Genomic DNA, 12,500 nt, shown 5'->3' on the forward strand with positions numbered 1-12,500 from the left:
TTGTCTACCCAGGGTTTTTGATTTGGGTAAACTTTCATTTTGGTAGTGGGGATTGTTTCTTTCACCCTAGTACAAACATAGTCCAGCACTGTCTCCGTGTAGACATTAATGTTATCTGTGTCGCGGAACACATTCCAGTCTGTGTGGTGAAACACTGACCGGATCGTCTCCTCTGACGTCACATCCCATTTCTGCACCTCTCGCGAGACTACGGGAGTACTTTTAATTCTCTGTCTGTACTTTGGTGAAAGAAAGATGGATGCGTGATCTGACTTACCAAAGCCACTATCAGAATGAGCCTTGTAGCCACCTTTAAATTGCGTGTAACAGTGATCTAGGATGTTACCGCCTCTGGTGTTGCAAGTCACATGCTGATAGAAGTCAGGCAATACCTTTCTCAGATTGGCGCTATTGAAATCTCCCAGAACTAAAATGGCGGCGTTAACATTCGCCACTTGGATTCTATTTACCTCGTCGTGTAGTCTGGAGAGCGCAACCTTGTTGCTGGCTTGCGGTGGAATATACACTCCGACCAGGACGATCGCCGTTAACTCCCTCGGGAGGAAGAAAGGACGACACTTGATGGTTATATATTCCAGTTCTGGGGAGCAGTGGTTGGATAATTCCTTCACATTAGTTGGATCGCTCCAATTTTTGTTAAACATGAAGGCAATACCTCCTCCACGTTGTTTACCGGACTCTGCTGATGTCCGATCCTTGCGATGGATAAAGAAGTGATCAGCCGGTTGAATTGCGTGGTCTGGGACGTCCGGCGTCAACCACGTCTCGGTGAAGCAGAGGACGTTGCAGTCCCTAACGTCTCGGATGTCATCCAGTTTATTGTCAATTGATTGTACGTTGGCTAGCAATATACTGGGCAGTGGTGTACGGTGGCGTCTGGATCTCAGCCTGTTACGGATCCCAGCCCTCTTCCCTCGCCGTCTGGTTCCTCTGTTCCTGGGGTCTAGGAACAAAGGATCTGGTCCTGATCTCCGGAGAATTTCTTCAGGCCATTGATGCGGTTCGGAAAGCTGATCCAGTGAGTAATCCAGTTGGTAAGTTTCCCGTAATCCAATGTCTATGAGTGACTGACGGTCATATACATTAAATGCACCAACAGTTGGTACGAACAAAACTCTAAAAACTATAAATATTAACAAAAGTAAACACAGTCTCGACGGAGCGAACAGAGAGGCAGCCGGTCGGAGCAGCGCCATACCAAAGGTTGGCAGATTGGCACTGCCACTGGATAACATGAGCTAGTGTTAGCTATCAAACCCTGTTAGCTCAAAGCTCCTCTTTCAACTTAACAAGCATTAAACAAAATGGCCCAGTCATCTATTCACCTTTGTTTAATACACACAGCGTTGTCTCTAATGTTATCTAACCACTGATAGCTCCCGATATCATCAGTTTGGTGCTGGCTAAGTAGCGTGAGCTAACGTTAGCTTCTAGCCACAATGCTATACTGTTATAATGGCAAATTCCATTGACGTGTACATGCAGCTAACAATGCTACCGATCGTTTTTTAGACTAAACTATCCGCTCTTGGTGGTCACTTGTGTTGATGTTAGTTTTGTTTCATCAACAAATGACAGGCAGAACACACAGTGAATGTATCCGTTTTGTTTATTGCACTTTTATTAGGCTTTGCTGAAAAATAATTGCTGCATTGAGTAAATAGGCAAGATGGTGGCGCGGCATAGGCGCCTGTCACGATGGGGTTAGGTAGAATGCAATAATACAGAAAGGGAAAGAATGGAGGAGGCAGAGGCGAGGAGTGAAGCTTGGAGAAGGGTGTTTACTGTAGAATCCAGTGCAATACAGGGAAAATACAGAAACTAAATAACAAACTTCACAATACAAAACAACAAACACTAAGACTTACTAGAGGGAGAACGATGCGACACGACGTGGAGGAACAGGGGGTAACTGGAGGAATGTCGCCACACAGAAGGGAGGACAGACAGAACCCTATATACCCCAACTAATTAACAATTAAGAACACCTGGCCAACACAGAATCACAACAACCCCTAGACAATAAGCAAAGAACAAATAAACACAACTAAACACAAAGGCAACTCCTAACAACCCAACACAGTGCATGACATCACACCAGGGAAGGGAAAGACAATGACAGCACACACCAGGACACCACATTGATTACACAATTAATTATTGTTAATACAGTGGTCAAGATATTTGTCATTGTAGCGTGCACCAATTGTTTGTGACCACTAGAGGGTGGTAGGGCGCCAATATCAGGCCGAGGGCCAATGTCAGATGTAGGGCATTGCCCAAAGTTAGGTGGAGGGTACTGCCCACTGTCAGGTGGAGAGCACTGCTCAAAGTTACCATCCTGACCCGTCCAACCATGACCGGGCCTAGGATCCTGACAGTACCTCCCCCTCAACGGGGGGCTTCCAGACCACCGAAGACAACGTCCATAGCCAGGCGAGGGAGGAAGCTGGAACCCCGGAGAGGATCCAGGGAGGAGACCCGAAGACCAGGGGCCGGGAGGCCGAGCGAAAACCCCAGGAGGGGCATAGCAGCCAGGGGGGTTGAAAACGGGCGCAGATGCCCGGAGAGGGGGGGTGGGGACGGGAACAGAGGCCCGGGGAGGAGGACTGGACCTGGGAACAGAGGTCCGACGAGGGGGGGTGGGGATGGGCACCGAGACCCGGGGAGGGGGGCAGAACCTGAGAACCGAGGCCCGGCGAGGGGGAGTGGGGACGGGCACCGAGGCCCGACGAGGGGGGGTGGGTACAGGTGTAGAAGCCCGGGAAGGGGAGCTGGACCCTGGAGCAGGATCCCGGGCGAGAGACCCTCCAGCCGCCGGACTCGGGGCCGGTTCAGGAGAGCCGGACCGGAGGTGCGGCGGCGACGACCCCTGGAGCAGGATCCCACGCAGACCACGGCGAAGACCACGGCGAAGACCCCGGCGAGGACCAGGACGCTGATCACGGCGCAGAGCTGGACCAGACGGGGAGCCAGGATCCGTCGAAGAGCCGGGAGCCGGCACGGCAGCCGGACCAGGTGTAGGGGCCGGGCATGGCGTGGAGACCGGATCGGTCTCGGCGGCGAGGCGTGGTGTAGGATCCGGGGATGAGGAGCCAGGACCCAGAGCAGAGGCTGGACTGGGCGTGGAAGCTGGACCAGCTGTGGAGGCCTTACTAGCCATACTAGCCTCGGGGGCTAGGCTAACTGTGGGCCCTGGACTCACTGTGGGAACTGTGCTAGCTGAGAATGCCTGGCTAGCTGCCGAGGCTAAGCTAACAGTCGGGGAGAGCCTAGCAGCTCCTGTCCTAATAGCCCTCCTAGGCCTGCTAGCTGCAGAGACCTGACTAGCTTGGGACATCTGGTCCGTCTCAGCTACCAGGCTCACCCTGAACCTGGAGCCTAGGGTGGCAGTGGGCGTCTGGTTAGCTACTGTAGCGGGGCTAACAGGCGGAGCTAGGTTAGCTGGGAGTGGCTGGTTAGCTATTGACACGAAGCTAACGGGCGGAGCTAGGTTAGCTGGGAGTGGCTGGTTAGCTATTGACACGAAGCTAACGGGCGGAGCTAGGTTAGCTGGGAGTGGCTGGTTAGCTATTGACACGAAGCTAACGGGCGGAGCTAGGTTAGCTGGGAGTGGCTGGTTAGCTATTGACACGAAGCTAACGGGCGGAGCTAGGTTAGCTGGGAGTGCCTGGCTAGCTTGGGACATCTGGTCCGTCTCCGGTACTAGGCTCACCCTGAACCTGGAGCCTAGTCTGGCAGTGGAGACTGTGCTAGCTGGAGACATCTGGTCTGTCTCAGATACTAGGCTCACCCTGAACCTGGAGCCTAGTCTGGCAGTGGAGACTGTGCTAGCTGGAAACGGCCGGTTAGCTATTGACACGAAGCTAACGGGCGGAGCTAGGTTAGCTGGGAGTGGCTGGTTAGCCCTTGACACAAGGCTAACCGGCGGAGCTATGTTAGCTGTGGACGTCTGGTTAGCTGTATGAGCGGAGCTAACGGGTAGAGCTGTACCAACTGGGGACGTCTGGCCATCTATAGTGGCGGAGCTAACAGGCGGAGCTGTGCTAACTGGAGACGACCGGTTAGCTATTGGCACGAAGCTAACGGTCGGAGCTATGTTGGCTGTAGACGACAGATCGGCGATGGACATCCGAGCAGCCTCAGCGGCTGTGGGAGGATCTAGGCTGACCGTAAGCCTGAGAACAGTCGGCAGGCTAGCTACCCTAACCTCCGATTTGTGCTTCTCCATGAGGCCAGCAACATGTTCAGCCATCTCCCACATCGCTGGCTCCAGTGTCGGATTCTCCATGGCGACCTGGTCGATCTCCCGGAGCAGGAACCCCCACTTGGCCGGTGAGTAATGCTTCATGTCAGTCTCACCGGCCATCAGGCTCAGGACGACCCGAATGGTATCGCTTGCCCTTTCTGCTGTATTCATTATTGGTGGCGACATTCTGTCACGATGGGGTTAGGTAGAATGCAATAATACAGAAAGGGAAAGAATGGAGGAGGCAGAGGCGAGGAGTGAAGCTTGGAGAAGGGTGTTTACTGTAGAATCCAGTGCAATACAGGGAAAATACAGAAACTAAATAACAAACTTCACAATACAAAACAACAAACACTAAGACTTACTAGAGGGAGAACGATGCGACACGACGTGGAGGAACAGGGGGTAACTGGAGGAATGTCGCCACACAGAAGGGAGGACAGACAGAACCCTATATACCCCAACTAATTAACAATTAAGAACACCTGGCCAACACAGAATCACAACAACCCCTAGACAATAAGCAAAGAACAAATAAACACAACTAAACACAAAGGCAACTCCTAACAACCCAACACAGTGCATGACATCACACCAGGGAAGGGAAAGACAATGACAGCACACACCAGGACACCACATTGATTACACAATTAATTATTGTTAATACAGTGGTCAAGATATTTGTCATTGTAGCGTGCACCAATTGTTTGTGACCACTAGAGGGTGGTAGGGCGCCAATATCAGGCCGAGGGCCAATGTCAGATGTAGGGCATTGCCCAAAGTTAGGTGGAGGGTACTGCCCACTGTCAGGTGGAGAGCACTGCTCCAAGTTACCATCCTGACCCGTCCAACCATGACCGGGCCTAGGATCCTGACAGGCGCCTGCCTTATTGACATTTTCTTTGCTGGAGCTTCCAGGAAGTGTATTGGCACATTCAAGTTCTGATTGGTTGAAATTGCCTTCATGTTTGCCACCTACTGCCACCTACTGCTTTGGCAGTGTACTACATCAGTGTGCTCGGGTGACAAAAACAAACAAAAAACGAAAGTGTGACTCGAGGCGCACGACGTCGCGGCGAAACGCATATGACAATGATACGAAAATGAAACGAAAGGTGTAACCGCACCCTATATGTTTATCTGTATGTTTATCTGTATGTTTATCTGTATGTTTGTCTATACGTTTATCTGTATGTTTATCTGTATGTTTGTCTATACGTTTATCTGTATGTTTATCTATATGTGTATCTGTATGTTTGTCTATACGTTTATCTGTATGTTTATCTGTATGTTTGTCTATATGTTTATCTGTATGTTTATCTATACGTTTATCTGTATGTTTATCTATATGTGTATCTGTATGTTTATCTATATGTGTATCTGTATGTTTATCTATACGTTTATCTGTATGTTTATCTATACGTTTATCTGTATGTTTATCTATATGTGTATCTGTATGTTTATCTATATGTGTATCTGTATGTTTATCTATACGTTTATCTGTATGTTTATCTATACGTTTATCTGTATGTTTATCTATATGTGTATCTGTATGTTTATCTATACGTTTCTCTGTATGTTTATCTATATGTTTATCTGTATGTTTATCTATATGTTTATCTGTATGTTTATCTATACGTTTATCTGTATGTTTATCTATATGTTTATCTGTATGTTTATCTATACGTTTATCTGTATGTGTATCTATATGTGTATCTGTATGTTTATCTATACGTTTATCTGTATGTTTATCTATACGTTTATCTGTATGTTTATCTATATGTTTATCTGTATGTTTATCTATACGTTTATCTGTATGTTTATCTATATGTGTATCTGTATGTTTATCTATATGTTTATCTGTATGTTTATCTATACGTTTATCTGTATGTTTATCTATATGTGTATCTGTATGTTTATCTATACGTTTATCTGTATGTTTATCTATATGTTTTGTGAGTGTGTGTGTTTGTATACCGTGTGTGTGTATGTATGTGTATGTGTTTGTATATTGTATGTGTGTGTGTGTGCGTGTGTATATGTGTGTGTGTGTGTGTGTGTGTGTGTGTGTGTGTGTGTGTATGTGTGTGTGTAGTCCACAGTCTAAAATAACCTTGACTTCCATTCCTTGTCCTGCATAACAACAACATTGATAATAACAAACTAATACCTTCTCCACACTAATCCTGTGTGTGTGAATGTTCCTCTGTGCATGTGTGTGTGCATGTATGTGTGTGTGTGTGTGTAGTCCTGTCTAAAATAACCTTGATTTCTATTCCTGTCCTGCATAACAACATGTATAATAACACCCCTTCTCCACACTAATCGTGTGTGTGTGTGTGTGTGTTTATCTGCCATGTGTGTATGTGTGTGTCTGTTGTGTGTAAATGGCCGCATTTATATATCCAAAGCGCTTTACGATTTGTTCCTCACATTTTACCCATTCACTCACACATTCACACACAGACGGCGGAGGCAACCATGCAAGCTGCTCATTGGGAGCAATTAGGGGTTAAGTGTCTTGCTCAAGAACACTTCGACGCGCTGCCCGGGAGGAGTGGGAATCGAACCGGGAACCTCCGGATTACCAGACGACTCCTCTACCTCCTGAGCCACTGTCGCCCCTGTGTGTGTGAGTGGTGTAGATGTGAACTGATAGTCTTTACTACTGTACCATCTACACCAGGGTACATGTCTGTACTACTACTTTATCTGCTCAAACCTGACATTCTATATCCCCCCCCCCTTGACAAAAACTGATTTTCAAAATGAAAGAATGAAAACAATTTATCATGCTGATGTGGGCTACGTGTTGGAGTGGTTACCAAAACGACATACTAAAACGACTACCTCAATAGCCACTTTCTAGGAAAGCACGTCGTGTACAGTATGTCAGGGCAAAGCCTCACACTCTAAACCTGTCTGTGCTCATTGAGCTGCGTGCCAACCTGTGTTTCACAATACTTCCAGTACAAGCTCACTACATAGTGTCACGTGATGTTGTAAAATGCCACCTGGCCTAATTAGTTTCAAAGGAACCTTTAGGGGACTGTCGTGGTTCTCGCTCCTCCATAAAGCCCTGTTCACCTTTTCAGTACAGCGTCTGGAGGAAGGACTGTGTTGCTGTTTGGCAACAAACAAAACAAAAGGAAACATCTACAGTATGTTGCTACAGGAGTGATATTTAATAGTGAATGAAGCAGGGTTTTTAAATCAAGAGTGATATTTAATAGTGAATGAAGCAGGGGTTTTAAATCAAGAGTGATATTTAATAGTGAATGAAGCAGGGGTTTTAAATCAAGAGTGATATTTAATAGTGAATGAAGCAGGGTTTTAAAATCAAGAGTGATATTTAATAGTGAATGAAGCAGGGGTTTTAAATCAAGAGTGATATTTAATAGTGAATGAAGCAGGGTTTTTAAATCAAGAGTGATATTTAATAGTGAATGAAGCAGGGGTTTAAATCAAGAGTGTGTAAGTGTTAGTGTGTAAGTGTTGGTGTGTAAGTGTTAGTGTGTAAGTGTTAGTGTGTAAGTGTTAATGTGTAAGTGTTAGTGTGTAAGTGTTAGTGTGTAAGTGTTAGTGTGTAAGTGTAAGTGTTAGTGTGTAAGTGTAAGTGTTAAGTGAGCCGCACACGGCGGGCGATTTTTGCCAGGCGACCGACTTTTTAAGCAAGGCGACCGACAGAATTGTATCGCTTCCATTGTTATGAATGAGACAACCCACACGGCAGGAGATTTTCTAGCGACTTTTCTAGCAACTTCTGTCACCTGGCTAAATATCAAATCAATCCTATTTTTTTTAGGCGACGGCAGGCGACACAGCAAGAACAATAAGGAAATAACATGACTTCTACTGGTGTATCATTTGTAATATAAATTAATTGATCAATACATTCATTGATCAATAACCTACGTATTATTACCATGCTACTTATGTTAATTATTAATTAACAGGAACAATTTAAATAAATAACGTTAGTTGGAGAAGGTGTAGTGGCTGCTTGTCATTAACTAATAAATGGACAATGTGCCACAATGCACCTACTTAGATGTTTTTATACTCGGGTAACAAAAGAAGTTGTGGATGTTGACAGAGTTGAATGTCCAGGCTGCAACTGATGTAGTTTGTAAGGTTTATTGTCCAAAGAAAATGATGGTTGAGAACAGAACAGTTTGCATCTTTCGTGAAAAAACTCTCTCTCTCAGCAGTGGTAGTGAACCTATTGTAGCGATCAGTCATGCAGTAATGTCAGGAAGAATGAGGAGAGGTTGTATTCATATATGGTGGTTTAATTCCAGCTCAATATGTGTTTTACAGGTTAATACTTCCCTCGTAATGCACAACACCGCTACCTGCTAATACGCTCGCTTCACGACAATCTAACGTCTGGTCCGTCCTCCCATATCTCCCATAAGGCCCAGTCATCTAGAAGCCACTGAAGGCAACCAGATTACGTTCATACATTCTTGCAATGAATCTAGTGGAATATGTTACTAACTACAACTTTTTTTTACATAATAATGTAAAATGTTTAATAAATGTGTCTCAGCAGCAGGCACCAAGCTTTTAACACGAGGGGAAAACAACAATAACGTCACAGATATTGGATGGAGAGGAGACTCCAGCTCTCCTCTCTCAGCCTGCGGGCCATATAGAGGTTAACATATGGCAGGTCACAGATGGCAACATACATACTTGACACAAGAAAAAGAGCCCCCTTCTCTGCTCATTTATTCATAGAGCTTTGATATGACACCAAAACACCGGGAGGCGGGGCAGGTCTGGCGGCTTGTAGTAACACTGGTTGAAGCCATAACTCAACTCACCATAACTCAAAGCACAGGCACGGTTACATACGTTCCTATCAGAACCCTGCCCAGCACAATCACAGTTACATACATACTTCTATGGCTTCTATAGTTAAGAGGTTACAGTAAATGTCTCGGTCACAGATGCTGCTGCTACTACTACTAATACTACTGCTATTACTACTACTACTACTGCTACTACTACTACTACTACTGCTACTACTGCTGCTACTACTACTACTACTACTACTACTACTACTACTACTACTACTACTACTACTACTACTACTACTACTACTACTACTACTACTACTACTACTACTACTACTACTACTACTACTACTACTACTACAACAGTGATACCACTGGGGGCCAGTATACTTACAGGTGTTGCTTTTCTCTGGAGAATGTGTAGGAGAGGTGTTTGATACTGTGAGCGTGCCGGTCGTCGACGTGTGGATGGAGAGGCTCCGAGACCTTATTGATCAAAGAGTAGATCTTCTCCATGACACCGTTCGACGGCTTCATTTCATATACCTGGAGACACAGCGGGTGAAGGGTTAACCAGGTTTCATATACGTGGAGACACAGCAGGTGAAGGGTTAACCAGGAGACACAGCGGGTGAAGGGTTAACCAGGAGACACAGCGGGTGAAGGCTTAACCAGGATTCATATACATGGAGACACAGTGGGTGAAGGGTTAACCAGGATTCTCATCCAAGACATCTCAGTAGGATCTCAACCTCTGCCCCATGAGTCTCGACTTAAAGCGACAATGTGTAACCTTTGTATTAACCCTTTCACCGCCGCACTACCAAAACGGTTAACCCTTTCACTGCGACAATTCACAGAAGGTTAACCCTTTCACTGCCACACAACAGCAGGTTAACCCTTTCACTGCCACACGACAGAAGGTTAACCCTTTACTATCACACAACCGACGGCGACCTCCTAACAAGCGGGCAGAAAAGTGGCAATTTTTTTACTTGAACTTGAGGACTGCATACTTTTTTTGCAAACCAAAACAACATACTTCATCCTTATAGCACATGCATGAGCCTGGTCTCTTTTGAAAGATGACATTCTGAAGTTTCTGATTCCAGAAAAAAATATCACTTTTAGTGCTAACGTAATAGAGTTACATAGGTCTGAACTTAAGTTGTAAAAAAACTAGTTACTCAAGTATTTCTGTAGTAGTTAGTAGTCCAGAGGTAGTATTTCCCCAGAAGGTGGTATGGCTTACAAATCCAGACAGAGCCATATCCTGAAGCCTTATGTAGTACATATCCAAATTTCATAAAGATCCATTCAGAAATGAGTGATTAGGAGTGATTTTGGTAAACTGTGTACAAAGAAAAACTCAGTTTTCTCATAGACTTCAATTAATTTAAGAATTTAGTTGTTCACCTAGATCCCTGATTCACACATCCCTACATGGGGTATCATTGGAAGCCACACTCATTGGTTACAACGATCCACAATCATTTTCGAGATCGGATCTAGATTGACGGAACTACTGCAGCCTGAGTCGGAAATACTATTTTGCGAAATACCGTGTACTTTGCACAAGCCTCAAATACCGGCATGTAACTCGAGAACCGCTCAACGGATTTTGTCGGATTTTGTCGCTATCGACAGGCAACAAATAAGCCTTCAATTCGATATATATATTGTATTACAAAATATGCACACCGGAGCCACTAAGGGTTGCCAAAGTGCCGGTTGCAAAAAGTCTGAAAATCTGCCCTGATATGGGCTGTCGCAGCTTAAGAGGTCGTTAGTTCGGCCAGAGAAACAAATATACTAATTCAAATAGTTGGACCTGCGAGATTTGTACTTTGTACTTTGTAGGTCTGCATTTTAAATGTAAGGAGTAAAAAGTATGTTTTTTTTTCTCTGAAATGTAATTGAGTAAAAGTACAAGTATACAAACCTAATAATACTCGAGTAAAGTACAAATCCCCAAAAACAGTACTTAAGTATTGTAACGAAGTACAATTACTCAAGTACTTTACACCCCTGCTATTAATGAATGAAGTTCTGGTGCGTGAACAGAACACATTGAGACCAGCGGTGCTTCAACACACCACTCCTTCACTGCTGGAGCCTCAGATGGTCTGGTGTGACCAGCTCGGTCTGCCTTCTCACGATACCAGACCTACAACAGACAAGATGTTCAGCCCAACCAGGAAACACTTGCGCCAATGTTCTGGTTTCTGAGATGAAGCAGAAGATATTAGCATCTGTTAGCATTATCATAGATACCAGTTTCCTCTCGTTGTGTTCAGTAGAAAGCTATCCGGCTGCAAGCTAACCTAGCTTAGCACAAATGAATGGACGCGGATACGGCCCAGCTAGCCTAGCTTTTGGCCAAAAGCACCTTTCACAGTGTTTAACTCTGTAGACTCTGTAGGCAAGGGACAGGATTTTGATATCGGAAGGATTCTGGTTTCTGTTTGTAGTGTGAGTAGTATTGACCGATCAGGTTTGAGCGTGGATGGCATTTGAAATGTAGCTGGTGATTTCTACAGGAACATGCTTTAGTTCCGAGCAGGTAAAAACAGTCAGTGTGGGAGGAGCAATAGAGGCAGAACACCCTGATAAATTGTTTTATTTAGGTATCCCTACTGCCCCCTTAGGGACTATTTTGTGTTTTTTGCCTATATGTATTTGTGTTTCTGTGTACAACGATGGCTGTGTTGATTATTATGTCATGAAATTGGGTCAGATTGGTCATCTTTGATATATATTCAATATATAAAAGGATCATCATTAGAATACCTCTAAAAAAAGTTATACACTTTAGCCTGGCAAAAACCTTGGTGTTTTTTTTCTTCCCATTAGGGTGAGGGTTAGGGTGAGGGTTAGGGTTAGGGTTAGGGTTAGGGCTAGGGTTACCCAGACAGAAAGATTAGGAGAAGGTCAAATCAGGGCGGTTAGGTGGCGTAGCGGAGATTGCGTTCGTCACCAACCCCGGAGCTGTGAGCTGGATTCGCCTGTTCGAATCCAGCTCACAGCTCCGGGGTTGTCACCAGCTTGGCTGGCCGTTCACACTAATACAATTGGCTGTATTAGAGGGTGGGAGAAGCTGGCGGGGTGGGTCCGGGTCGTTGTAAACAGCGACTCCTACAGTTCGGTCGGGGCGCCTGCTAAGCGCGGATAGGACTTGAGTGGGATAGTGTGATCCTTGCACACGCTACGCCCTCTCAAGGAGGATCCGCGCTACCAGGTGAAAAGAAGCGGTTGATTGGCTGGACGTGTGTCGGAGGAAGCACGTGATAGCCTCCACTCTCCCAGATGATCTGACTGTGGGGGGTAAGTGCGCAGCGACCAGGAAGGGGATTGGGAATTGGCATACGACTAACATTGGGATGGGAGAAAATCGGAGGAAAATGGAGGGGGAAAAAGATTTAAAAAAA

General features: G+C 45.5%; 1 protein-coding gene across 1 annotated transcript in view; it reads right to left on the reverse strand.

Annotated features, from left to right (window-relative positions):
* LOC311245275 (anoctamin-1-like) overlaps positions 1 to 12,500 on the reverse strand; it is a 167,448-nt gene that overhangs the window by 86,708 nt on the left and 68,240 nt on the right. The window contains exon 4 of the mRNA XM_084335111.1: positions 9,467 to 9,618. Coding sequence (XP_084191237.1) covers positions 9,467 to 9,618 — 152 coding nt within the window. The remainder of the gene's footprint in view (positions 1 to 9,466; positions 9,619 to 12,500) is intronic.

Source organism: Notolepis coatsorum (genome assembly GCF_963971535.1).
Source record: "Notolepis coatsorum genome assembly, chromosome: 18".
Lineage (NCBI taxonomy): Eukaryota > Metazoa > Chordata > Actinopteri > Aulopiformes > Paralepididae > Notolepis > Notolepis coatsorum.